The 27,961-nt window shown below is 53.2% G+C and overlaps 1 protein-coding gene across 3 annotated transcripts; it reads right to left on the bottom strand.

The window, feature by feature from the left end:
• Positions 1–27,961, bottom strand: CORO1C (coronin 1C). Of its 3 annotated transcripts, XM_081966988.1 has the most exons (12): positions 27,821–27,938; positions 26,305–27,694; positions 11,374–11,573; positions 6,212–6,334; positions 5,149–5,278; positions 4,786–4,967; positions 4,216–4,335; positions 3,602–3,706; positions 2,040–2,185; positions 1,634–1,691; positions 1,279–1,524; positions 1–1,074 (listed from the first exon to the last, which is right to left on the bottom strand). In XM_081966988.1, exons 2-12 carry the CDS (start codon positions 27,587–27,589, stop codon positions 955–957), a joined length of 2,715 nt encoding a protein of 904 aa, XP_081823114.1. In that variant the 5' UTR covers positions 27,590–27,694; positions 27,821–27,938; the 3' UTR covers positions 1–954. The 3 variants fall into 3 exon arrangements, with proteins under 3 accessions (XP_081823114.1, XP_081823116.1, XP_081823115.1); XM_081966990.1 differs by lacking the exon at positions 26,305–27,694 and having other exon boundaries at positions 27,821–27,961; XM_081966989.1 differs by lacking the exons at positions 26,305–27,694; positions 27,821–27,938 and adding an exon at positions 25,377–25,513.

Genomic DNA, 27,961 nt, shown 5'->3' on the forward strand with positions numbered 1-27,961 from the left:
TTCCCAACAGCTTGCAAAATTTAGTGCATTTGTCCTTAAATGTCCGAAATTCATCATATTTTTATAACCTTGTAACACCTGGATGATAAATAGAACAAACATCTGCAGGAAACATGGACCCAGGAATCAGCAATCACAACATGCCAAAGTTTGACACAATGATTAAGATTAAACCAAAGCTCAACCAATGTTGGAATAAAGGCGCCCCAGATTTGAGAGAGGAGGAGGGGGCCCTGGGGAAAGTGGGGGTGGGGCTTCAGTCCCTTGAAATGGCAGCGGGTGGGAAAGCAAGGCAGCCTCCCCCCTCCTCAAATCCAGGCCAATTTCAGGGGAACCAGAAATCGGAAACATCAAAATTGGCCCTTTTGACCTGGCAGTGGGGGGGGGGGCACACCAGTTGCTCCAAAGTAAACAGACATACACAACTTGTCTGTTGCTCAGATGGCACAAGTACACAACGTCCTCTCAGATTAAAAGCACAAAATACTGTAAAAATGCTAGAAAAGAAGAAATAAAATAAAAGGATAAAAAAAAAGTTTTGGATTTTGGCAACCTGAAAGTAAAAACAAAAACCAAATGTGTGTATGTGTGTGTGTGTGTGTGTGTGTTTTTAAACGAAGAAATTTTGGTCCCCGATTCTAGGAAGTCCGGCAGGGATCTCGGCGTCTTACGGGTCCCGTGGAATGGCTGACCCTCCGACCGATGGACAAACGCGAGGAAGGAGGCGGCAGTGTCTCTTCTGGAATGGCCACAAAGACGTCAGGACACAAGGTGGGCTGCTTGCTAGAAAAGGCTCGGCTGCCCTGCCGGGCGCGTCCGCTGACCGGCCGTGAAGGGGCTGAGCTCGCCGGCTGTGCCCCGTCCCTCTCCGCAGCCCTGCAGGCGGCTCACAGTCCGAATCCTGCCTCCTTCCTCCTCCCGTTGCCGTAGACACCCCCTCCCCCCGGCTGGCTCTCAGACGGCCATCTTCGCCACCTGCTGTTCTAGTTTGGAAATGCGCTCGTCCTGATGCGCGATTGTGTCTTTGAGCGATCGGAGCTCTTTCAAGATTTCTTCCAATTTGGCTTCGTTTTGCTGCGACAAGGAGAAAGAGGCAAAGGGTCGGTCCTGAAGTGGGGACGGGAAGAACCCAGAATGGGGAGGGGGAAGATAAGGGAAGCCCCCAACCCAGCTTGGCTAAGAGGCTGACAGAAAAGGATGGATTTGGGCCAGAGACGGTGATGAAGCAGAACGGTTTTCCTTGGTGCGGAAGGATTGGGGTGGGTGGGGTTTACTCACAGGGTTTGAGGTGTCCGTCACTTTCTTTGGGGTGCTGATGAGATCGCTCTTCTTGTTGGCAGCCGGCTTGTTGTCCAGGATGTTCTTCCTGACCACCTTGAGGTCCCGGTTCTTCCCCGGGATGTATCCGTGTTTCAGGGAGATGAGGAGGGGGTCGGCGTTCTTCCCCTCAAACCACTCCTCGGCTTCCAGGGCGGCTTCGGGCCCAGCCGTGTCTGGATAGAGGTCATCCTGAAACAGGTCAGACTGGGGAAGGAGAAGGGGAAGAGGAGTCAAAACATCCAGGCGTCAGTGCGGTCAGTTGCCCTGCCTCAAGAGAACTCGGCCGAATCTCCCAAGCCCAGAAGAATCTCACCTTCCGGGGGACGGTCATGATGATCGGCTCACACTTCCTCTCGTGAAGTTTGAAGAACCTGGGAAAGAGATTGAGAGGACAAGCCACCATTTCAGCGACCTCTGGAGAGGGAAGGGCATCCTTCTGCCTCCTTCCCTCCCTCCCTCCCTCCCTCCATCAGGCCGAGAATCCAAGCCCAGCAACGGAGGTCCTGCCATCCTAAAGCCCGGGAGATTTTCCGCCTCAAGATGTTGCGGATGGGAATGAGTGGAATTCAAAGTCAATTAATAAAAGGGTTTTTTGTCGGGACCAGGAGTTGGCTTCAGGCTCTCGAGAGCTTGGCTGCGCAGGATGGCACTTCAGGGTTTGAGGTTTTCAGAAGGCTAATGACACACACACCCCGTTTGGGACCCCCGCCCCTTTTCACCTGGCAATCTCACACTTGTTGACATCCAGGCCCCTCTTGGGCATGAAGCCCATCCCCCTCTGGGGCTCTTTGCTGCTGAAGGTGTTGAGGTAATGGACGTAGGGGGGCTCGTCCGTGATCTCGAAGTAGCGGATGCTGCTGTCGCCCTGCGGGAGGATAAAGGAGAGGGGGGGGCTACAGGACCAGGCTCCGGAGGGGGGGGGAGAAGGGGGGAGGGTCTATAGGCAGGTAGTCCCTGACTTAAGTGATCACAATTCCTGCTGCTGAGTGAGACATTTGTTAAATGTCTTTAACTTTTGTTAAAAGTATTACCCCATTTTATGAACTTCCTGGCCACCGTTATTAAGCGAATCAACGCAGTTGTTAACTTAGTACCATGGTTGTTAAATGAATCCAGCTTCTCCAATGACTTTGCACGTCAGAAGGTCGCAAAGGGGGATCAGGTGACCCTGGGACACTGCGACCGTCGTAAATATGAGTCAGTTGCCAAGCGGCTGAATTTTGACCTTGGGGGTGGCTACCACGGTCGTAAGTGTGAAAAACTGTGATACGTCACTAAACGGACTGTTGTAAGTTGAGGAGTACCTGTCTTTACTTATTATTAAGGACAACATACGCCCCCCCCCCCCCCCGATTCCCAACCGTTCTGGACAGCTGACAACAATCAAAATAAGAATTACGGTAAAACCTTTTACTGTATGAAAAGCAGAGAAGAAAAGGGGTCTCTCTCTGTCCCCCTCCCCAAAAGCCTGGCTGAAGAGTTCAGTCTCTGAAGCTCTTCTAGACAATAGGGGAGGGGGGGGGGCATCCAGATCTTTTTTGTGTGTGGGGGGGGGGTAACCTCACTGCGAAGGCAGGCCTGGGTAAGGCAGGGGACGCTTTGCTAATAGCCAACCGAGCTGACTGACCCAAGAGACTTCCAGAGACAGATCAGCCCAGAAATTGAGGGCAGCCCATAATATGCTCTTTTTTTTTCATGCATATTTTTTTAAAAAATTGTAAACAAAGTGTTGTCCGGTTTCCCCGCTTTAACCTTCTCACATCTGCATTATTCATCTTACATTATATTTCCATTTCCAATTTTAGCCCCATTATTTTCTTCCCAGATTTTCCATCTTAGACTTAATTTTTTTCTTAACACACAAACAATGTCATTATTTATCCCTTCAGAAATAAACCAAATTTCTCATTTCATTTTCCATCTGTTTTCTTATCTATATTTTGCATCTCTTTTCTATAGGTAACATATATCTTCAAATTCAGTTTTTACATAATAAGCATTTTGCTTAATTCGTTTCACAGTTAATAATGTTAATATTAATAATATCCAAATATTATTTGGAACTTTCCAAAGCAAGAGGGTGGCTCCCTCAGAGGTGATTCCCCCATCCTGGGAATCCCAAAGCAAATTCCAGGGGAGAAAGCCCAGCTCCAGAGCCATCCCTCAATCACCTTTCCTCTTCCACTAAAAACAAAAACACTTGATTGTGATAAAGACGGAGGAATCAGATGGGCATTTACCACTCCCATTTCTGGGGCCAAATTCTTATTTTTGGGCTCACCTTCCCGCATAAGTAGAGGATGTTCGTGTCCGGATCGTAAAAGGGGAGGAGGACTCCGTTGCTGGTATCCATTTCATGGAGGGAAACGGGCTCCTCCATGTTTTTCTGCAACACAAAAGACGCCTCTTTAGAGAGGAAAAGAGGCTGCCTCCGCCAGAGCGAAGGGAAACAGCTTCTAAAATTGTGGACCTGAAGCAGACGCCTCCCCAAACTTCCTCTCCATATTTAAGGTGCTAGAAATGTGGCTGGCTGGGGAATTCTGGGAGTTGAAGTTCACCCACCTTAAAGTGGCCAAGGTTGAGAAACACAGTTCTCTCTCTCTCTCTCTCATGTATGTATGTATGTATGTACTATATGAATGTATGTACTGTATGAATGTATGTACTGTATGAATGTATGTATGCTACCTCCCTCCCTCCCTGTCTATCATCTATTTATGCATCTATACATCTCTCTCTCTCTCTCTCTCTCATCTATCCACCCACCCACCCATCCATCCCTACACCCCTGACTACTCACCCACCCAGATGGCCTTAGATAGCCTCCCATTGACTAGAAATGGTGGGTTTTATTCTCATTCTCTCTCTCTGCCTGGCTCCCCGGGGGACACTTACGGGGTTCCAGAGGGCCAGCTGCCTTTCGCTCATGCGGCTGAAGCCCGTGGTGAAAACGTTCCCGTCCGAGAGGAAGATGGCTCTCATCGGCCGGGCTCCTTCATGCGCCTTCTCTTTCTCCTGGAGGAGACGGGGGAGAGGAGAAGGGGGGAAGGGGGGGAGGTGTGTCATATTCCAACAGCACAAAACGATCACAACATTTGGACTTTGCTCCCAGGCAGGGTGAGGACCAGGATGCTGGGCCCTGGAACTCTACCAGGCTGGCTTTCACAGCTGAACCAGGGATCGGCACATTCTGAAGAAACCTCCCTAAGGCAGGCTCCTCCGTGTTGGCTGGGAACCATGGGAGCTGCCGTCCCTGCCTCGGGAGAGCTCCAGGGGAAGAAGGCTGGCACCACAGGTAAAACTGGCATCAAATGTAGTTTCTCAATTTTGCTCTCTGACTTTAGGAGGTGCCACACATGCCCTGGGAGGCGGAATGAAGGGCTGGCTCTCATTCGCAAGACAGACGGCCGGAAGCTCTCCCTGCCAAGGTTGCCCCCGCCCAGCCTCAGACCCTTGGAGACCCACCGCCATGATTTCCTGCTTCCTGGGGTCGATCACACGGACTTTCTTGTCCTTGGAGGCCGTGCAAATGAGGCTGCCATTGCGGTTCCAGCTGACGTTGTAGATCATGTCTTGGTGCATGTCGTCCAGGTTGATCAGGGGCTCCCCGGTGCCCACGTTCCAGATGAGGATGGCGTTGTCACAGCCTGGGGGGGGGGGGAGGAGGAGGGGGGGAGGAGGAGGAGGAGGAAGGAGCCCCAGTAACTGCCTGCTGGACTCAGGCCCAGGACTGTCTCTTCCGCAATTCCCTCGAAGGGCTTTGAGGGCCGCAGACCAACCAACCCTGACCCCAAAGTCCAGCTCACTGCGCCCCGTTTCTTGGCCTACCTGCACTTAGCAGCACATTGCGGGCGGTGGGGTGCCAGGCTACAATGCCCACTCGTTTGGAGTGGCCCTCTAGGATGACCACCGGCTCCGTCAGGGACAGCGTGAGGCCGTTCTCTGGGATCTGCCAGACCTGCCAAGAGAAGGAAGGAGACCAAGGGGGTGACTGGACCTCAGGAAGGCTGAGGAAGGGGAGGTTTTGCTGTGCCCTACCAGGGGTCTGCAGAGCTGGCAGCTGATTCGGACAGTGAGTTTGTTTACGGGCACCTGTTTCTCCCTAAACGCTCCGCAGCCAATGGCCAACAGCCTCAATGACATTTTTGGACATTAAAATCCTTCAAAACAGTGGGGAAATTCCATTTTTTTTACTACCGGTTCTCCGTGCGTGGCTTGGTGGGCGTGGCAGGGGACGGATACTGCAAAATCCCCTTTCCCACCCTGCTCTGGGCCAGCCAGAGGTGGCATTTGCTGGTTCTCCGAACTACTCAAAATTTCCGCTACCGGTTCTCCAGAACCTCTCAGAACCTGCTGGATTTCACCCCTGCTTTCTTTTTCTTTTTTTTAAAGTATCCATCGCTGGCTGGGGGATGCTGGGAGTTGAAGTCCATAAACCTTAAAGTTGGCAAGATTTGTCAGCCCGGCAGACGTTCGGGCCAAGCGCTGCCTTGCAAGAGGGCCAGAGGGAGGCAGTGATGAGCTGCTCATCACACTCACTTCCCCCTGGAGGAACGGAGGCTCCCGTGAGCGTGCCCAGCCTCGCAGCCGCTTGCGCTCCCAAGGATATCCGCCATCAGGGCCGTTTCTGCAGAAGTCTCTTCTGCTCCTGAGCCTCCCCAGACAGCCGGGATTAGAAGCAGACGCCCCCCCCCCACCTCTCTCTCTCCCTCTCTCCCCTCCGCTCAGATGCTTAACTCTGGCCAGACCTCCTAATGGCATTAGTTCCGCTTCACGTCCCGGCACCCATTAATAAACCATCTGCTCCGCAGGGCCTGGCAATTGGCTGGGAAGCGTTACCCGAATGAGCAAGGAGCCACCCCCAGAAACCAAAGCGAGGCGCCGCACTCACCATCACCGTGCAGTCTTCTGAGCCGCTGGCGATCACCTGGTCATTGTGAGGACACCAGTCAATGTCCAGCACTGGTCCGGTGTGGCCGCAAACGGTGGGGTACGACTTGTCGATCCTACCTGTCTGAAGAGGAGGAGAGAAAAGGAGGCGGAGTCACAGGTATGCCAAGGTTATTAGCAGCAACATGTCCTGGGCAGCAGCTCTTCTTCGGCTTGTGGAACCGGGGAGCCCGAGAACTCAATCGGGGAATGTTGGCAAGCAAAAAAAAGGGGGGGCTCAATCATTAAATGATGGTCTCCCTGCAAAGGTTCCCACCCCCGTCTGAATGAACCGGCTCTGCACTTCAGAGGGTTTCCTTGTGAGGAGCCCTCCAGAGAAGGACCGACACACCCTCCGGGCTTGTGTTTACGGCTGGGCTTCCAGAGCAGCTTTCCTGCTCCTTGTGCCAAGTGACCCTTGGATTGCGGCTGGGGCGACTGCGCAGCCGATGCTGGGAAGGTTAGCCTTGAAAACCCAAAGTTCCCAAAGGCTGTGGAGGCAACACCACAACCGTTGCTTCTTGCAGGCTGCCTGGCCTTGGCCTGCAGGTCAGAAACGGAAGCAAGGCAGCCGCTCAGCCGAAGGGGAGGATCAGAGGGAGCCTCTTGAACGAGAAAGGCCCAGCAACACCTCCTGCACTCAGGAGCCACCACCGCTCTCCTCCCGGTGGGCCACTGCACTGAAGGGCCCCATTTGCTCACAGAGGGACAACCCACAAGCACAGCAGAAGCACAAGAGGGATGGACAGACAGACTAGATAGGCAGATAGATTGATATGTTGGTAGGTAGGAACACAGGTAGGTAGGTAGGTAGGTAGGTAGGTAGGTAGGTAGGTAGGTAGATAGATAGATAGATAGATAGATAGATAGATAGATAGATAGAGTGTGTGTGAGAGAGAGAGAGGTACAGATATACAATAGATAGATTGATAGGTAGGTAGGTAGGTAGGTAGGTAGGTAGGTGGGTAGGTGGGTGGGTGGATGGATGGATGGATGGATGAAGGGATGGATGGATGGATGGTGTGCCAGTGAGCTGCAAAAGAGGAAGAGGGCTAATTTCTTTTCTACAGGCCTTTCAATCCAGGGCTTCCCATTTGCCCCCAAAGGCAGCTCAATAGAGTCCCACAGACTGACCTATTTCTGCACAGATGTTGTGTGTGGAAGTTCTTCCTTAGGACCAGCCCTGTCTCGTGGGCAGGGAAATCCTTCCTGGATCCAAAGTACAGAGAAGCGGATTCCAAGAAAGCTGCATTGGTGGCTCATATATTCCACGTTTTATTTCACAGGGCGAAGGAGAGGAGGAAGGAAGCCAGATCACAGAGAGGGGGTTTGAAATGCAAAACAGGACCTCTCCCTGGGGTCTCCTCTGAGGCCGTCAGCCCCCGGCCCCCAAGGCCAGAGACCCCAGCCGCCGCTTATCTCCTCACAAGGGCCCCCACGTCTACCGAGAGCGCCCAGATGGCTCCTGCCCAGGCCCCAGGCTTCAATGAAGAGGCCCTGCCACCCATTCGGCCCATGACAAGTGGCCATTAATCACCCAGGAGGCCGCCTGGGATCACCATGACTGGCCCTCTTTGAGATAAGGAGGAGGAGCTGCCCCTCCCCAAAGGGCCAGGGGTGGGGGGAGAGACTCAGCCTTGCAAGGACACCCCTCCCTTCAAGACTCCCAAGGGTCTACTCCAGAGACCCCAAACAGCCCCCCCCACTCTAATTCTCTTTCTCTCGGTCTCCCTCCCTCTCTTTCTTTCTCTCTCCCCCTCCCTCCCTCCCTTTCTCACTCTGTCTTTCCCTCTTCCCCCTCTCTCTCATTCTCTCTCTCCCTCCCTCTTTCTCTCCCTCCCTCCCTCTTTCTCTCTCCCTCCCTCCCTCTCATTCTCTCTTCCTCCCTCCCTCTCATTCTCTCTCTTCCCCCCTCTCTCCCCCTCCCTCTCTCTTTCTCCCCCCTTCCCCCCTCTCTCCAATGTCAACGATAAAAGAATCCGAGGGCCCTGCTCCATCGGTCCCCTCTTGGGGCAAGGAGGAGCGTTCAAGGTCAAAGAGAGCAAAAGAAAAGCCTTGAGGAACAGAGGGAAGGTGGCACCACCTAAGAGAAGAGAGGGAGACGGGAGGGGGAAGCAAGACTAATCAAGGCTCAATGAGATGGAGAAGCCTTTCTCAACCTTGGCAGCTTCAGGATGGGGGAATGACCTCCTCCCCGACATTCGAACTACCACCGACCTCCGTTCCTTCCATCAGAAATTAAAGACTCACCTATTTCAATCAGCTGGCCTGGCACTCTCTTAGTTTACCTCCCGGGATATATCTTAATTGGGTTTGGGTTTTAATTGGGGTGTTTTTAGGGTTTTTTATAGTCTATTTATTTCTTGCACAGCCTTATCTCCTCCATCCAAATGTATTTAATTGTTTTATATTACTATTGTATTTTTATCTGCATTTGACTGTACACCGCCCCGAGTCCCTTTCTGGGAGAGGGGGCGGTTTAGAAATCCAAGAAATAAATAAATAAAATAAATAAACTCCCAGAACCCCCAGCCTTTCCTCGCTTGGTCAGAGGGGGGGGTGCAAAAGCAGAAGCCAGCTGAGCAATGCACAGCACCACCGAATGGCGAGGGGCCCCACCCTCTGCAGCGGCAGGCAACAACTTGCACAGGCTTCCTGTGGAAACTGTGAGCTGGATCTTTTGGGAGGGGACAACCAACCACAACAGGGAGAGAAACTCAATTAAACTCCACGCAAGCAGGACAAAAAGTGGCTTTTGTCTCTAAGACGACAAACGGCCCCTGTCCCCCGAGGGAAAGACACACCGCCTTACCAAAAAAGAAAGAAAAACACAGCCTAACATCAACCCTTCAGTGTGTTTGTGCATCGACTTGTTTATTCCTTGAAGGGAAACTGTTTGGGAGAGGGGGAAAAGGCAAGGGTCTCCCCTGGAGCCTGGGAGCCAGCCTGCCCCCCCCTCGCAATCTGGAGTCTTTTCAAGAGCCGGCCAGGCCTTGAGTTGAGCACCGCAGACGCCAGAGCAAAAGGGGGGGGATCTGTATTTGCAGAGTAACGCGGAAGGCGAACGGTGGACTCCTGGCCGAGGTTCACCGATCAAGGAGGAAAGGGAAACGCGACAGGAGAAAAATCCAAGCTGAAGAGGAACTCCACCCAAAAGACAAAGTTATGGCTTGGAAGGGAAAACCTTCCTGGGGCTTTCCAACAGTTATATTATTCCCACGGACGGGGCTTCCGGAAAGCAAAGGAGAAAAGGCTCTTTTCGTTTTTAGCAGGGCTGCAGTTTTAAAAGAGAGCAGGGCTGAGAAACACCCTGGGACTAAGCCACCAATGATGGCTTGTGCGCCCTTGGAAGAGACGAGAACTCGGCTATCTGCCACTGGCCTTCATTTCACCTGGCCAGAAGAGTCCACTTGAATTCCCAGTGGCCTCAGCATCCGGCAGGGAATTCTGGGAGTTGAAGTCCGCCCAGTTTGGGAGGAGTCCCCTCTGAATCCCTGCTGCCAGTGAGCCTTTGGGTTGGCTGGGCATTTGTCTCCCTTCAGTTTCCCTGTCCAAAGTTCCTTTGTTGGGGTGAAACAAAGACCTCTGTGGAGGAATGGTGCCCACTTGCTGCCCTTCCAGCCTCCTTCCTGGAAGAGGGGCTCTGGGAACACCGGGCGTGGGGGGTGGGGCGGGGGTGGGGGCTTGCCCACCTGCCTTGCAATTCCAGGCAGAGCCCATTTGCTCCCCCTGGGCTGCCCCCTCTCCAGGCTGCCTCCCAGGGCTGAGCCCAGCCGGTGCCCAGAGGGTGCAGGGCGGGGAACGCCCGAAAGAGCCAGGGGAGAGCGTTAACACCCCCCCCCTCCTCCTCCTCCTCCTCCTCCTCCTCCTCCTCCTGACTCAAAGCGGCTGCAGCAGCAGCTCCCAGCCAACCCTCCATCCTGTGGGCTCCGAGTGGCCAATCAAAGTGGAGGGTGGATATTATTCAGGACCAGCTGCAGCCGAAAGAGCTCTAATGGCCATATATGGTAAAAACCACTGCCAGGGCCGAGAGAGGCTGATTCGTGGAAATGCTGCAGCCCCCGTGGAGGGGAGGCTGGAGGCGCACACAATACGCACGGCTCCCCTCGAACGGAGCACAGCCAGAGGGAAACAGGCTGGAAGGGGAAGGAGGCGGCCAGCAAGCCTGGGGGCCAGGCTGAAGGCCCTGAGCTCTGCTGCTGACTGAGCCCCCCCCTCTTTCTGCCCTGGGGGGGGGAGCAGGGGGCAAAGCTTCTGGGGAGAGGGGGGGGGAAGAGCTCCTCGGGCAGGCTGGGGGCGACCAAGGTTGCAGCCCTGGAGGCCTTCCGGCCTGAGCAATTCCCCTCGGCCTCCGAGCCTCCCCGAGTTCTTGGCTCGGCCTTGGGAGCAAAGAAGGGAGCTTCCCTCTTCCCTGGGCTGGGAATCAGCGAGGAGGGAGGGGGAGGCCGGCGCAGCTCCGTGACTCACTGCAGAGGGATGTGGGTTGCAGAGAACGACTCCACACTGGCCTCCCTTAACACAGGAAAGGAAGAGGAGAGCCAAGCCTCTTCTTCCATCGTCCGCCTCTCAGGGGTAGAATGCAGAGAGCCACGGGTGCCCTTCCCCTGCAGGACTGGGGGGATTCTGCCCCAACCGTGGACTACAGGTGCCCCTTGGGAGCACAGCTAGCTCTGTGTCCTTCTTCGGAAAAGGCTCATTGCCACACGCACAGGGTTTTCGGTGCCTCCCTGCGCCCCGTTTTTGGTCCCATCGAGCTTCAGGGAGGTCTGCAAGGCCCACAGTGGAGCACAGGGGGGGGTCGCATGCATGGGCGGGGGGAGCACAGGGGAGCACACGCGTGTGCAGGGGGCCGGGGCGCATTGCATGATGGGTGTGGCATTATGGGTTTCAGCAGGCGAGGACCAAAGTTTGAGGTGGTCAGATTGCTATAAATCCCCAACCGTCCCTCTCCTGTGTCGTCCTTAGTGCCTTTTGGGTGCTCCAGGGGCCAGGGAGGGAACCCGGGGAGTCTTGCCATAATCAATCTTGCCGTTAAGGAGGCACATTAAAGCTTCGGGGTCGACCACGCTCAACGTTACAGGAACGGAGGCCGGGGGGGGGGGGGCAAATAACCCCCTTACGTACCTTGTGCAAAGGCAGAACAAGGAAGGCTCCACCCCCGCTGGCTTCAATGATTATTGCCACGAATTTGGTGTTGACCGCGCAGAAGGAACTGTCCCACGTGACACGGGACACCCGGATGTCGTCATAACACTGGTCGTTTTTCACCGCCTGGCCGAACACGTGCCGGAACTTGCTCTGTCGTACCACTCGTCTCATCGTTTCTGCAGAAGGGAAGGGGGGGGGAAACAGTTTTATCCCGTGGGAAATGGCCCAAGAGAAACCCTACTGGCCAATGGGGGGTGGGGGGGCTCGGGAAGAGGGGCAGTCGGGGCTTACGATTCAGCTCCCCCCCCCCCGAAAGGAAGTCCTCCTGACATTTTGAAAGCCATCTTCCTCATTCTGGGCAGCGTCCCCAACCAGTTACAGGTGGTCTTCGATTTACGACCACAATTGAGCCCAAAATTTAGATCGTTAAGTGAGACATTTGTTTCTCACCACATTCGTTAAGCAGACGACTGCAGTTCTTAAATTAGCAACACCGTCTTTTTTTAAAAAAAAGAGTTTTATTATTTTTCAATTGCAAAAATAAACATTCCATCTTTCCTTGCGCAGTGTGTCATCTGGGTACAAACATCTCTGGGACACATTGTTCCTCTTTCGCCATGTCTTTCACATTCATATTAACATGATTTCCCTAAGCTTAGTATTACAACGTATTGGGCCTTTAAACGTCATAAAACTCTCCATTTTTCTTCTTACTATCTTCGAGTAATAATATATCAACATTAAACATCATTATTCTCATCATACCCATACTAGCCGTTTTACATCTTATTTATATCTCTATCTAAGTGTATTGTCTACTTATTTTTAAACTGTCTTCATTTCCAAACTCCTTTTTTTCTCTCCAACCATTGGTAAAATACTTTCCCTAATATTATATGAATATTCAGTTTGCTCTTTCTCCTTAATTGCTAATGTTAGTCTATTCATTTCTGCACATTCTCATATTTTCCTTATCGCCTTCTCATCCCTAGGGATCTCTACACTTTCCCAACGTTGTGCAAATACAATTCTAGCTGCGGTTAATACCTGAATGATTAAATGCCCAAGCTCTTAATTTCAGGTAGAATTCCCAGCAGAAATGTTTCTAGCTTCAGCTCAATACTTAATTTTTCTCCAATATTTCTTTGCTTCCCCACAGTGACACAGTCCTTAAGTGAATTCAGCTTCCCCTTTCACTTTGTTGGTCGCAAAAGGGGATCACGTGAACCCGGGACTCTGCGACCGTCGTAAATGTGAGTCAGTGGTCAAGCATCTGAATGCAAATCACGTGACCATGAGGGGATGCTCCAACGGTCGTAAGTGTGAAAACTAGTCGTAAGTCACTTTTTTCAGTGCCATTGTAACTTCAAGCGGCCACTGGGTGGACCGTTGTAAATCAAGGACTAGCTGGACCGTTCACTGGGAATGCAGGCTCCCTCCAGGCTGCCTGAAGGGAAAATGCCCTCCGGCCTGTAATGTTGGTTTTCCAAATCGGTCCGATTATTATTCAAATTTTAAACCCAACAATATTTGCATGGCTGCCCTGGAAATAAGATAGGTAGATTGTTAACAGGTGCTTTGTTTAATGTATGTTAATTGTTTTCAACAGTCCAGTCAAAACAGTCAAGCAAAAACACCTCGAAAGCCCAAACAGCATTTTACTCAAAATTGCTACCGAGGATGTAAATTGACTCATTTGAAAAGAACCAACGAAATCAGCAGTTGCTAAATCAAATATTGTGGAATAACTGTCCAATATTTGTAACATTTTCATTTCAGGCGGCCCAAAAAAGATTGCAATTAGCTGGTTTGAGACCGGCAGTAAACCGTTAAGAACAAATAAGTTAACCTACTGTGAAACAATGGAGGGTTTATTTAAATATCACTTTGATCAACCTTGAGCCAAGATTTGCACAATGAATATCTCTCTTTCTTTGGCCTTCTTTAAAACAAAGGGAATAAACTGAAACAGATTATGCTCAAGGGGTGGGGGCTCTCTGGGCCACACCTTCCCTTGCCAGCATCACGGCTCCGTGGACTTTTTGGCAAAGCCTGGCATCCTTCCAAGTAGCTGCAATTTCAGTGTCCAGAATTTCCCCATTGGGGGGTGGGTGGGATTCTGGGCTTGGCAGGGACCCCCTTGGAGGGCACCAGGCCAGAAAACCAAAGGGACCCCCGCGTGCTGCAAAGGGCACTCCTGCACATGGCTACCCCCCCCCCCTTTGCATCCATGCCTCTTGCAAAGAAGGATTAGGGGCGAATACACACTCCGCCATCAGACCTAAACAAAGATAACCTCTCATCTCTTTTCAGACAATCACAGGGTGAAGATCGGCAGCAGGGGAGGATGTGAGCCAGCCGGATTGAAGGGAGAAAAAAAGAAAAGGAAAAAAAAAAGCAGATGTCAGAAACACCAAACCGCCAAACATCCCGCTTTGCTGCCTTCTGAATGATGGAAGCAGAGGTTCCCGCTTTTGCTGAACTGCAGAGGCACTGCCATGCTCTGGTCCGTACTGGGAAAGGCGGGAGGGAAGGAAGGGCAGCTTCCTTTAGGCTGGTGTGGAGCCGGGTCTCAAAACCCAGCAGGCCCACCTCTCAGGGCAATGAAACCAGAGGGACATTGGCGGCGATTCTGGAAAGCAGCCAGACTGACAACCGTGGAGAGGGTGCGATCGCTGCAGCCTTCTGGGAATCTCTGGGGCCAAGGGGGGTCTGCACCGGGGATGCCCGTCCACCTGGGAATGGGACGGCCACCTCCAGCTGCTTCAGGACAGCTGCCGAAGGGTCCCAGCGTCCTCGCAGGCCTTGGGGGAGGGAAAAACACCCTCCACTCTTGAGCGATGTGGGGAACGGTGGGCTGCCTCTGGGGTCGGGGATACTTCGCAGGCTGCCGAGCAGATGGCTCATTAGTGCAAAGAAGGCGCCACCGCTGCTCCTTCTCTCGCAGGAGAGGTGGGGGGTGTTACTTCCCCGTGACCCTGCCTGGCAGCTCCCAGCTCCTCTGGGCTGCTACTGAATTGAGGGGATCTGCCTGGGCTGCAGATGGAGAGAGTGGTTGAGTCAGCCACAGGGGGAGCAGAAGGGCGGAGCTTAAGCCCCTACAAGGACGACACCCCAAAGGACCCCACCCCACTCCTATTGTTCCCCCAAAGGACAGTTCCCCCTTTCTGGGCTGCAGCACCCCTCTCCTTCTGTGTGGGGTGAATCCTTTCCGTATTTGCTTTACCAAAGGGGGAAGGCAGAGCCTGCGCGTGGGGCTGAAGGGGGGGGGGCGGCTTCAAAACAGAGCAACGCATTGGCTGGTGTTCCTCCTACGAGCTTTGCAGAACCCTTCCTGGTGTGCAGGAATTCAGGACTGAAGTTCCTCCTGAATTCACTGCCACAAGGAAGGAGAGGGAGGGAGGGAGGGAGGGAGAGGAAGAGAGAGGGAGAGAGAGGAAGAGAGAGGGAGAGAGTGTGAGTGAGTGTATAAAGGCAGATATCTCTTTAATGCTAATTTTTACACTCTGGCGATGTTAGCAGAGGCTAAGGAAAGCTAAGTGAGCAATCTATTTTAAGTTCCAGAGATTGCGATGTCCGTTTCTTCACACACATACCTACCTACCTACCTACCTACCTACCTACCTACCTACCTACCTACCTACCTACATACATACATACATACATACATACATACATATATATGTTGCATATACATATTCATTCATTCAGGGCTTGAGCTGGTTGTCTTCTAGGGAACATTTTCTATATTGCATTTTTTAGGTGTGGCTGAAATGCCATGGGCATGAAGTCACGCCGAGAGAATTTAATATTTTGGAAGTGCCCTTTTTGCATGGAGTCTGTAAATTAAGGCGCATGAAGTAGGAAAAAGCTGAGCGTCATTCCTAAAAATGGGCACCAAGTTTAGAGCTGATGTGCCACAGCCCCATGGGGATTTTTTTTTCCTTTTTTTTGCATATATTCTCCCCCCCCCCCCCCCGAGATTTCCACCTTGCCAGCCGTCTCTTTTTCTGACTTCTCAGCATGCAGGGAGGCACAGGACGAGAAGCCACGGATGGAAAGTCACCCAGGAGGGAAGAAACCTAGCTACAAGAAGGAGAAATTTCCTGATAGTGAGGACAATCAATCATTGGACCGACTTGCCTCCAGAGGTTGTGAATGCTCCAACACTGGAAGATTTTAAGAAGAGATTGGACCACTGTCTGAAACGGTATGAGGTTTCCTGCCTGAGCAGTGGGTTGGACTGGAAGACCTCCAAGGTCCCTTCCAATTCTGTCACTCTGTTAGACACGTACGCTCTGTTGATCCCAAGTGACCCTTGGCTCTGGAGCGCAGGTTTTTTTTGATCCGGCTCCTTTGCAAAGCAAAAAACATAATAAAGAAGGGCGAGGCTTGTAGGAAACGGTCCCATAACCGCAAAGGCCCAATAAAGGAAAATGAGCCAAGGTTTACCTCCTGCCTGAGAGCCCCCTTCAAAGCTCTGGAGCCTCTGCTCTTACCTCATTAGGTTTTGCAAGATGCCAGCGCTGCTCCTTCCCCTTATGATAACGTTGGGGTGAGGGCAGGGAAGGGAGAGAGCAGCCACAGACTGTGTGCATGTTGGCTCACTTTTTATCACAGTGGCTGGAAGGAAAAAGGAACCTGAAATTATTCTTTGGGGGGGGGGTTATGATGTGGGAGGAAGGGAGGAAGTTGGGGGGGGGGACATACGTGGAGGCACTTCCTAGTTTTAACGAGCTCATTAATTCAAAGGCTTCCTAATGTTTCCTCAACCACATTTGGGGAGAAGATAAAAGGAAATCCAGAGGTTTCCTTGGTTCATCCTGCACCACAGCTTATGACTAACCGGAAGAGAGAATAAATGGACTTCGTTTTGCCCTGGTGTTCATTGCCCTTGGAAGCCACACCTCCCTTCCCCTGCCCATAGGGAGGAGACCCCTCCAAGCGCCCCCACATGAAGGGGCGGGGGGGGCATCGCTGATATCTACAATTGCAAAAATGAGGAGCTTGAAGGCAGGGTTGGTCAACCTTGACAACGTGAAGGAAGAGGCGTGTGGGCTTCACACCTCCCAGAATCCCCCAGCCAGGAGCAACAATCCCGATCCAACTGGAGATTTAAGGGAGGCAGAGCTTCCGTGGGCAGAGTGGCAAGGCAATTCCAACTCTGACCATGGGGGATGAGACGCCCACGCTTTAAAAAAAGGGAGTCCAACGACTGTCCTCCTTTAAAATCCACGGACGTCAATCTCCCCCAGATCCACCAGCTACCTTGGTGCACTCAACTGCAGCTCCAGCTTGGACAAACAGGGAAATCCTGGGACATCCCCCATCCTTTTCCTTCTTTTTGGGTTGTTCTAAGCCAGGGGTCCCCAAACTTGGCAACTTTAAGACTTGTGGACTTCAACTCCCAGAATAGCTGGCTGGAGAATTCTGAGAGTTGAAGTCCACAAGTCTTAAAGTTGCCAGGTTTGAAGACCAGGGCAAAGTAGACCTTCCAAATATGGCCAGGTATATTGATTAACATTAACCTCCACACCGTTGTTCAGAACAAGCTGGAGAAAGATGGTCTGGAAGGTACGACTAGACAGAGTTTGGAACATGATAGCAACCACGACTGGAAGTGAAGGAGAGCCAATGGGGAGCTTCCAATCTGCCAGGTACGTTTGGAAGGATGATCTAAGCTTATTTTTAAAAGAATCTACTAATGCTCCAACCTGCCACAAGGTACATATTCGCAGTGGGGCTCAGTCTCCTGCTTGTAAGAAGCTCTAAAAAGGCGAGCAAACGAGACCCCCTTGCTTGGAGGGCACTCGACCGGTGTATGCATGAGGAAGCACATCCTGCTATAGAAGTGACCGGAAAGGACACCACAAAGGCAACAAACCGCACTTAAGATTATGAAGAGCAGATTCTTAGAGAAGGCAGAGAAAACAAACACAGCGCTCCATCGCTCCGTTTCAACCATTCTAAAGTTTCCAAATTACAAACATCCCGAGCGAGCGTGCATCCTTCCGCTCCTTGGCTACCCCATTTCCTCACTGGATCTGGGCCTCCCCTCTCTTGCCTATTCTGCTTCGCCTCCATTTACCAGGGGGCTTAAAGCAAGTACTCGGTTTCCTTACTGGTGTGCAATGACAAGCAAGGAAGTCTACACCCCATCGTGGGAACCCTCGTTCTGCGGCTGTATTAACAGGCGGGACTACTTCGGTCAGCCTGAAACCAACCAGCGAAAAAGGAAACCTAACATTAAGCTCTTGAAAATAGACAACAAGATCTTGTCGATTTCCCACAGCAAGTCAGACCACAAGCATAGAAGCAAACAGCTTAGGAAAAGTACAAGAAGTCTATTTCGCAATTCTTCGGCGAGGAAAAAGCAGAGCAACGCACCGTGGCTTTCAGCATCTCTCGGTTTGAGCATCCAAACACAAGACTAGCACTAGCAGGCAGGAAGGCTTTCTGAAGGACATGCGCCTGTGACGCACACTGCCGAAGGCGTCCGTGCACCAAACGGCGTGTGCCACGAAGCATCACACCAAAGATCCAGCGACAACGGGGGCAGAGAGGCTCTGGGCAAACGAAGCTCTTGTGAAAATCGCTCCAGGCCGAATGCAAAGATTGAAATTAGAATATTCCACTGAAGTCAAAAAGTAGACAACCACAGCACACCTAAAAAGCATGGCCGAAGGGAGGGGAGGTTAGGAGCTGCCTTTCAGAAGGATTATCTGGACACCCCTCCCCCCCCAAGTGGTCAATTCCTGGTCTAAATGATGGTTTCATCCCCAGGAAATAAAACTGGTTTAAATCAAGTTCCTCGCCAATGTTGGCATTTTTTGTACGCACCCCGTTTTAATTTACAACCAAATCAAACATCACTGACGCTGTGGCCTCCTTCACAGCACCTTTTCCCCCCTTTGGGCTTAGAGAGAATATTCCCCATTCCTCAGCGTCAAATTTACCAAGTCCCACCATGACAGTGGCTGGGAACAGGGCAGCCCAGGGCTGGGCCTTCGCTCCCCTTCTCTTGGGTGCAGCTCTAAGTCACACGCTTTTCCTTCTTGGCTTTTTCTTTTCTTTCTCTTTCTCTCTCCTTTTGGCACTTTCTTTCCCTCCGCGACCTGTTTTTCTTATCAGAGCAACAGGGTTAATTGTGTGAAATGAACTTCCTTGGTCTTGCAGCAAACTCTGCCCAGGCTGTGTGTAAGCTTTCCTCCAGAGTTATGGCTAACAGCCGTGCCCCGATATTATTTTATTCCCAAATGCACCCAGCCTCTAGCAGGTAACCTTTCTGACATGAGGGCAGCTTGGGAAGCCAAGAGGGTAACGTCCCATTTGGGAAAAGATTTCTGGCAGCTTTGCACATCACAAGGCCGCTGTGAAGAAATGACCACAGCTCGTCCTCAGGCGCTGCTCCTCACCGGCTGCTTCCACGGCTGCTGAATGGGGCCCAGTTAAGAGGGAAGGCATCCACCTAGGTGCCGGACTACAGCTCCCAGAACCCCTCAAACCCAGCACAGCCGTGCTAGCTGATGCTTCGGGAGAGCACATCTGGCTGGCAAAAGGGCCAATGGAAGCTGCTGGAGCCAAGACAGGAGTGAGGTGACGTCTCCAGTGCTGGCACGGAGAATGGGAAAGTTGGCACACCTCTTGATACAAGGAACCTTTCCAACAGGAGCGTAGAAGTGTCTTCTCTGTCTGGATTTTTCCTGGCTCCGTCTCTGAGCCACAATCCCTCCCATAGAGAGCCCGGTTCAAGCAACAGAGCCACTGCCCAGCTCTGGAGGAAGACCACACACACCATGCACTGATGATGTTACCTAGTGCGGGTCCTGAAACGTCTGCAAGGAGACCACCAAGCTCAGAGAGCCCCAAGGGCCCCTTGTGTCGACCCTGAGCTCCCAATATTCTCCTTTATGGAAGTCCCTGAGCACCACCATGTTCACCCAGCATCTCATTCTCAGAACAGAAACTCCTCTGACCACTCAGCGTTTCCCTTCCAAGAACTTCCTCACAGCCTCTCCCACATCTGCTTTCACAAACCCTTCCAAGACCAGCCAGGCCCCCTCTCTTGAAAAGGCCTTTTAATCTTTTTCGTATCTCCTCTCGGCTGGGAGTCACCTCCCGTTCTTCTGGCAACTGCAGACGTTGGGGTGAGAATCTGCCTTCTCGCCCAGCTTCTCCTCCTCCTCGCCGCACGAGGAGCAGACAACCCCACTGGCTGGGAACTCTGGAAATTGCGGTTGAATGCATGTCTGGAGGGCAACACGACAACGGGACGTGAAGTTAAGGGGGGAAGCTCCACCTTGGAGTCATCTGCTTTAATTACAAAGGCTCCTCTATGCAACGCTTGAGACGGGAGAAGCCTACGAAGATATAAAGGGTGCCCTCCAAGGGAGGCAGTTTGAGAGCCAGTGTTTTAATTCAAGGCCTCTCAAAACTCAGAAAATTTGCATCTGCTGGATTTGGGGAAGTTCAAACCACAGGGGGCTTTCCGTGCTGACTTGGTGCAAATCCTGGTTTAGGGCTTGGGGTGGGTTGTCCTCGACCCCTATTGTGGACAATTAAGAGAAAGGTCTCTAGAAAGGGAAGCGTGGAAAAGTGGCCAGTAAGGGAAACCCAGCTCCTTGGACCCCGCCTGCCTACCCCAAGTCAGGTTTTACTCCACTACCATTAGTGACATCTGAATGGTGCAATGTTTTTAGAAGGAGACGGGTTCCTAGAAGTCTTCTGAATGCCAATGGCTCACTGAGTCTTTCCCTCGGACACCCAATCGCTCCGTTCTAATTGGTTTAGACTCTGCTGCTGGCATTATTTGGATTTCACTGGACGTTCTGGGACTTAAAGCCTGGGAAGAAAGGGAAAACTAATTGCATTACGACAGATAAGGGCTATCTATCTGCCTCTTCCTGGCCAAGAGCTGCCCAGAGCAGTTGCTCCTTCTCTCCACCCACTCATGACCCTGATCCTCTGCAGAGGAAGCACCCCCCCACGCCCACCCACCAACTGCCACAACGGCCTCTTACGATCCGATGCCCTGCAACAATGGAAAGGAGGGAGGAAGAGGAGGGAAAGGAAGAAAGAAAGGGTAAAGCAAAGAGGAAGTAAGGGAGGGGAGTAGGAGAGAGGGCAAAGGGAGAAGAAGAGAGGAATGGGGGAAAGGGAGGGGAAGAAGAAAAGAGGAAGGAGAGGAAGACAGGAGAAGGGAGAGAAGGGAGGTTGAGAAGATGGAAGGAGTAGGCTTGTTGCAAAATAAGTGACAAGAAAGTGACCCCAACTGTGTTTTCTCCATTTGTAAGAAGATTGTGATAAATGTCAATAGATAATAGATATATGTTAATAATATTTACAAGAATGTATATTTGTGAACGTAGTTGAAAGGAAAAAATAAAACTTTATAAAATAAAATAAAAAGATCCGGTGCCCTGAAATGCTCATTTACCCTCACTGGTGACACCCCAACTTATGAAGGCATGGCTTTTGATGAACCTCATCTGAGTTTTTTATGGGAGGGTGGGTTTTTTTTTAACTGCCCTTGAATTTTTCTGTTAACTTTATTGTTTGGCCAGTCTTTCAGTGGCTCCAAGCTACTTGCAGTGAGTTACTTGGTAGAAACAATCAGACAGTCCCCCCAATGGGAACACCACAGGCTCCCATGCGGCTTAAGTCAAGCCAGAGGTGGCCAGCGGTTCCCAGAGGTGGCCCCGATCCTAAAGACACCTTCATTTCAAAAGCTGCCAGGGTGGAACTCTGAAAGTGGGCGTGTCCTGGGTTGGTTGGCATCATCTCACGGTGGAGCTGGCGGCCACTGTTGGTTTGATCGTTTACGGCCTCCTTATCTGCACGTCTGTTTTACGCTTTTATCAACTCCCAGCAGCCTCTGCATTCCAGTGGTCTCCGAGAGAGAGAAATGGAGGCATCCATCCAGGAGGGTCCCACAAATCAGACCCCCTGGCCTGCCATTGGCCTCACAGGACTTCCTAAACTGAGGACCCCCAAGAATCTCTGAGGAGGCAATTCTTGAGCCTTCAGAGAACGACATGCAGCCTGGTTCCCGCTGGTCAGAGAGGGGAAATGCCTCAAAGAGGACGAACTGGCCGCAGGCATTCTCAGAGAGGCAATCCAAATTTTAAACAACGGTGCCCAGTCAGTCTTTCCAAGCAAATCAAAAGCCAAACGGGATTCCTTTCCCAAGTCAACAGGCCTGTAAGACAACTGAAAACCTACCAGAAACAAAAGGCCCCAAACTAGCTTAAGAGGGCCAAACGGACATGCCCTGCTCAAATGAGCCATTTAATGGAATTCACTATGAATAGGTTCAACTTTAGCACGCCCGCAATAAATTTGAAATTATGAAGCCTCATTTGACATTCCTTCCCTTCCAGCCTGCTTCATGATGACACAACATTAGCTTTGCCGGCCATGCCTCTCATGGCAGTGACTTCTACCCTCCGCTCCGCACGCTTGGTGCCTTTCCCGGATTTAACCGATGCCAGAAGTATGAAGATTGCTCTGGAGCAACTTCAGGATCTCCCAAAAGGCTCTGGGTCCCACGGCAGGACCAACTCAAGGCAGCAGCAGCAGCACCCACAAATCGTGACCCTCGAGAACTGTCTGGGCCCACCAGATCCAGAAGGCCTGCTGCAGGGAGGGAAAATCGCTCCACTCCTGGTGTGTGTGTGTGTGTGTGTGTGTGTGTAGGCAGGCTGTTGCTCCCTTGATCTTTTATCTCTGTAAATATAACCTTTAGCAAGCAGGGCCCTGGCCAGTAGCACAGCCGTGTCAGCAAGTTGCAGCAACCTCTGTTTTTTCTGAGTAAATAAAAAAGAAAAAGAAAAACCACTTTTCTGCCAAGCAAGCTCCTTTCTCGCTCTTTTCTCCACTGATTCAGATTCTGCACGGTTGACACCAGAGTCCCTCCTGCCGGATCCTCCCCTGGCCGTTTTCCAAGGGCCTTGGACTGATCTCAAGTGGCTTCGGGCCAGGAGATCGAGCGGGATCCACCGCTGGGATATTCTCAGTGATTTCAGCAGCAGAGATTCCTGGCGGTTGGTGGATTGGTTCAATTTACTTGCATGCTTTCGGCTGAAACAAGCGCTCAAGCAATGTTGGGAGACAGCAGCAAATAAAGGACACCCAGCGGAGGCACATACCAGTCCTAAATTACACAGCCGAAATAAATAAAACGTGGCACTCGCAGTTCTGCATGCGAGGACAGCCTTTCATTCTGTTCTGGGAGCCGTAATTAATTCCTGTGCTCAACATTCTTTGACTTTTGCACAAAGTGCCCCACAATGGATCTTGGAATTCAAGATCGAAAAATAGGCCAGGTCTGGACCTCCAGATGTGAACGGCCGACAAGGGTGCAAAAGCTCAGTGGAATGAAACTGCAGTATAGTTTTGCCCAGAAACAAAATGTTGGGGTTCATAGTTAAGGTAGCTTTGCACACCTCGTGCTGTGAAGAGCGAACACCTTCTTGGCTCAATCTCCTGCTCCCTTTGGGCTCCACCTACAAAGTGTCACCCGGGGTCAGAAGATTCAGGATTCTCACAAACAGAGGTCAGGGGGCAGTCAAAAGCAGGCAGAGCAGCCGAAGGAACGTCATAAGCTTCTGCATGCCAGCCATGCATCATCCGGCACGGAGAAGGCCGTATTCCATCGTTTGGACTCTGGCATCGGCCCCACAGCCAGTTGCCAAGGGAATTTTTCCCCAAGAAAATATGTTGTGCAGGAGCCAAAGATAACCCATGGGCTAATGGCAGCAGTTGTGAGCAATGTGGGAAGGAACATTCGCACTCAACACACAAGAAAGATAACTTTTTCCTGCAGCTCAGATTCATAAACAGCTAATTGCGACAACAACCGACGGGCTAAACACCCTCCAGCTAACCAACTTGCAAACAGTTTATTTTCTCACGCGATGCCACAATGTTGTGCCGCCCTGTTCCCTTGCACAAGGAAATGTCCAATTGTTTCAAAATAGTTTCAAGAATCCACCCATTCATTTGCAATTGGGAAACAGGCCCTGCTCCCAGGACCCTACAAATTACATTTTTGTACCAGGAAGAGAACAGCTGGGGAGATGGGAAGCTGAAAAGGAAGACAACGCACGTGCCTTTCCTCACAAGCGTGAATGTAGGTGTTTCCTCTGAAGTCAACCTCACAGTAGCCCAGAGAGGGACGAAGAACAACTACGAGAAGAGCCTTACTCATCCTCCCCCCCGCCTTTGACGACAAGCAAGGATCCCTCTGGGGGGGGAGAGCCAGCGACACACACGCATGACAGAGGGCTGAGTAATGCCTCCCCTTGGACTTTGCAGCCAGCCCTGGAAGAACAAAAGGCTCGCATGGCATCTCCCACACACAGCAGCAGCAGCAGCAGCCGAGGGTTGCAAGGCTGAAGGCCTGGCGAACCAACTGTTACACACACAAGGCGAAGGAGGAAGCGGCTTCCCCCAGGAAGCCAGGAAAGGCAGGAGAGGGCAGGGGGTTGCATCCCACCTGGCTTCCAGTTTGCAGGGAGAGCCTCCTTCCTTTTCGCAGCTGCCCTGTTCAAACCGAAGGCAACTTAATTTCCAGCCTCTTTCCACCCACCCCGTAAAAGGAAAAGGAATTGGCTGCATTGAACACACACACACACACACACACACACACAAAAGCACAAATGTTTGCAGAGGGCAAGGATCCTTAGGCCCTCTGAAGCTCCATGCACCAGCTCAAAGCGGCTTCCGGCACGGAGGAAAGCCTCACCAGCAATGATGCCATCTCTGCTCTGGCTTCCTGCAGTCAGTGCCTTTGCCCACCGTGATCCCGGGGGTGCCCCACCCCAGGCCCCTTGAGTGCCCCCGCCTGGCACTGTCTCATCACGGAGTGCCCATCACCCACGCACAGGGCCCTCCTCCTCCTCCTCCCCAATCTGCACCCAACACCTGCATGCCGCCCTTAACCTGGATCTGGCTCTTTCCTTGGCACAAGGGCACCCTGCCTCCTTCCCCAAAGCTGCACCTAGACGACCGGCCAAGTTCAGCCAGCCCCTTTGCAGGCCAGGCGCCCCTTCTTCTTCTTCCACCTGCCCGGCTGGGTGGGCACCGCTCCGTGCTTCCCCCTCCCCACACTCTGCACGCGTGCCATCATCATCCGCCGCGGCTTCTTCCATTGGCACAGGGGCATCGTCTTATTCCAAACGCCGCCCACCCGCCACCCCCCACCCGCCCTGTCAGATCCTGCCCGCAATTGTTCCTGGCGGGGTCACCTTCTTTGCCCTCCCGGCTGCCCCCTCCCCAAATCCACACCGCCCCTCCCAGCCAGCCCCTCTCGGCACCGCGAAGGCAACGGCTGGCCGGCTCCCCGAGGAAGCCCGCTGTCCCTTTGCGGAGGCGGCCAGATCCGTTTCCTCGCCCGGCTGCAATCTTCGGCCGGAGCTTTTTCCCTGCCCTCCGGAGCCTTCGCCCCCCGCCCCCGCCCCGGCTCTGCAAGCGACCCTGCCCGTGCAGCGGCCCCCGTGTGCGAGGGAGAGGCGCTTCGCAAGTGCACCGCAACCTTTGGGGCAGCTCCTCCGCTGCGCGTCCCGGCCCTCTGCAGCCCCGCCGCGGGCACCGAAGTGGCTGCTGGACTACAGCACCCATCGGGCTGGGGCGATGACGCACTCGGGGAGCGGGGCGCCCTGCAGACCCCACAGCGGCAGGAGGACTCCTGGGGAGGGGGAGGGGGCTCCCAGGCTGCGGAGCGAGAGCCGGATGGGATTTGTAGTCCAGAGCCCAGTGGGGTCAGGGACGACCCCTCCCCGCCCTCCCCGGGGACCCCCGGTCAGGCCCTGGTGGCTGAGGGGCAGGTGAACCCAGGCAGGCGAGGGACACCCGGGAGCGCTGGTCTCGCCCGTTGCAAGAGCCCCAGGGCGGCTGCGCACCATGGGAGTTGTAGTGCGGGCGGCCCAAGAGCCGGCCGGCGCCCCCTCCCCCTGCTGCCGCCCCCGGCGCCCCCTCACCTGGCCCTCCGCTGCCGCCCAGCAGCCTTCCGCCGCCCCAGAAGAGCCTCGTCGCGCACAGAGCCCGCAGAGCCGCCGCCGCCGCCGCCTCGCACTGACTGGCCGGCACGCGCGGGGACCGGCCGCCAGGGGGCGGGGGGCGGGGCCGGCACGCGCATGCCCCGCCTGTGCCCCGCCCCTCCGCCGGCCGCACCCGCGGGGCTGGCGGCTCGGGAGGCCAATCGGCGCCCGGCGCGCCTCTCCGGCCGCCCAATCCAGACCGCGAAAGAGGTGGGGCCCGCCCGGGCGAGCGGTCCGATTGGCTGCAGCGCGGCCGATGGATTCTCTCACGAGCGTCTTTCCCTATACGCGCAGGCGCAGAGACGCTCCTCCGACCGGCGAGGCACCTGCTGTGTGGACGACACGCGCTGGCGGTTCTGACGTGCCGTTGGCCGCCGGAGCCGGGTTGGGGATGGGTGGAGATTTCCCGGCCGTGTTAAAAGTGGTCGAGGTTCAAAATCACTGCCCTGGAGGGACCGCTTAACTTTCTTACTGCAACCCCCATCATCCCCAGCCTTGGGCTTCTCCGGCAGGGGATGATGGGCTTTGCATTCCTGCAAATCTGGAAGAGGGCCGGTTCAGAAGAAGGACTGACTCCACAAACCCTGCATAATCCATTGCATCATCAATAAGCACACCGTATTTATTCAAAGAATCCAGGTCGTATACTATTTGTGAACACAAAACACCCCCCCCTCCTCTTTGCACACCAAAGGTGCAATTCCTAGGAAACTCTCTGAAGAAGCCCTCAAGTTAAAATCCGAATCACTTTGAGCTGGTATTTGAGGATCTAACAAAACACACAATCTTACCTGGTTAGCATCCTCCTGGGCAGCCAACGAAGGCTCCGCGTTTAAAAAGCCACGTGTATTTTAGGCTCCGGTCTCACCTTTTCTAGCAGGTGAAGCCGCTTTCTCGGCTGCCGGCTTCCGCTTTTCGAACGTCTTCTTCACATCGGCAACTTTCAGAGACTTTTCCTCCTCTTGTTGCATTGTTATCTTCCTTTCCTGCAGTGGCAAAACAGGCTGGTCTCCCTGGGCTTTTTCTCCAGAGGTTTGTCCCCCTTCGCTGGTAGCACGAGGAGGACACAGCAGCATCACCACCATACTTGGAGAAGACCTGGAGGTCCCCTTAGGTCGGGCTTCAGTTTCAGGGCTCTGCAAACTCTCCACCGGACTGCAGGAATCAAATCCCAGTTGGCCACCGAGCCCCTCATCTTCCTTGACCGCAAGGGAGGGGCTGCAGGTCTGCTTGGGGGGCTTCCTGGTCTGGGGAGAAACCAAATCGAGACTGAGGACAGTGGACCTCTTTATCTGGAGGCCTTTGTCCACCTTGATGCTCTCAGACTTCTTTGGCTTCCCTTCTTCAGCTACGTGACAGCCACTGGGAGCCCTGGCAGGCCAAGGGAGACCATACGCCATTCCTTCGATGGCCATTGCTGGATTGCCGGAGGTTTCTTCTTTCGCTTCTTGGCTCCTTTGCCCCGGTGAATTCTCCGTCTCCCCATTCTCCTTCCCCGCAGAGAACTCCAGCCAACTCAGGATCCCAGCCTTGCTTTCCTCTCCAGGGGAGTTCAGCATGAGCCTGTTGACTTGCCTGCTTTCTGCACTGCTGCTGCTCTCCGAATCCGACCGGGAAATCTGCCTCCTCAGGGCCCCTCGGGGAGCATTGGTCATCTCTCTGCTCCCACCTGCAGCTTCTCTCTCCCAGCTTTGCTGGCGGCCAAAGTGATGTATTTGAACCCAGGGCCAACTGCGGTCTGTCATTTCCCTTTCCGAGGTCTCTGGAGAGTCGGAGGGGTGGAATTCTCCCTGGCTGCTGACGATGCTCAGCGTGGCTTCTTCCAGCCTGTAGAAAAGAGCATTCTCCTTCCTGCCTTCTTCCGAGCATTGCTTTGGAAACACTTGCATGGCACCCAGCCCCCCTGGGCCCCCTCCGCACATCTGCGCCCCTGCTCCTCTCTCCTCCAGGCTTCGGTTCAATTGCGTTTCTCTCGTGGACGCCTGAACGCAGCCCACGGTGCCCCTTGCCGAGGGGCTGGCACCAGCCTCCTGCTCCGCCATCGGAGCCCAAGCGTCGTGGGACACCTTGGAGGTCTTTCGGAGGTGTGGGGGCTGCTTGCTTTGAATCCCGCTGCTCCTCTCCGGCAAGTGGGGCCGTTCTGCAGCTTCCATGCTCGGCAGGGGCCGGACCCCCCCGGCCAAACTCCTGTGTAGAGGAAGCCCGAACAAGATCTGTGCCCCGTTGCCAGTCCGTCAACTTTGCATTTTATAAGAAGCCTAAGGAAAAGGCATGCAGATTTTTCTGCCTACAGAAGAGTGATTAGCCTAACCAAAGCCATGGCATCCAACAGTGGGAGAAGAAATGAGTGTTTTGAAAGGAAAGGTACGAGAGGTTTTCCCCACCTGAACAGAAGTAGCCACTTCCAATGTCTCGGCTGCCAAGGGTTCGTGCTGGAAGGACGAGCTACAGATTCAAAAGCTCCCTGCCGTCTTCTCTTTCTGAAGAAAAAGGGTGGCCAGCAGCTTTTTCTGGTAACTCCCAGC

This window comes from Natrix helvetica, assembly GCF_964273705.1.
Source record: "Natrix helvetica genome assembly, chromosome: 14".
Classification (NCBI taxonomy): domain Eukaryota; kingdom Metazoa; phylum Chordata; class Lepidosauria; order Squamata; family Natricidae; genus Natrix; species Natrix helvetica.

Coding starts and splice junctions, on each gene's coding strand:
- CORO1C (XM_081966988.1), bottom strand. CDS start 27,589: ATGGAAGCTGCAGAACGGCCCCACTTGCCGGAGAGGAGCAGCGGGATT. Junction 5,279..6,211: donor CAGAAGACTGCACGGTGATG/GTGAGTGCGGCG, acceptor TTCTCTTGGCAG/GTCTGGCAGATCCCAGAGAA. Junction 1,525..1,633: donor TCATGACCGTCCCCCGGAAG/GTGAGATTCTTC, acceptor CTCCTTCCCCAG/TCTGACCTGTTTCAGGATGA.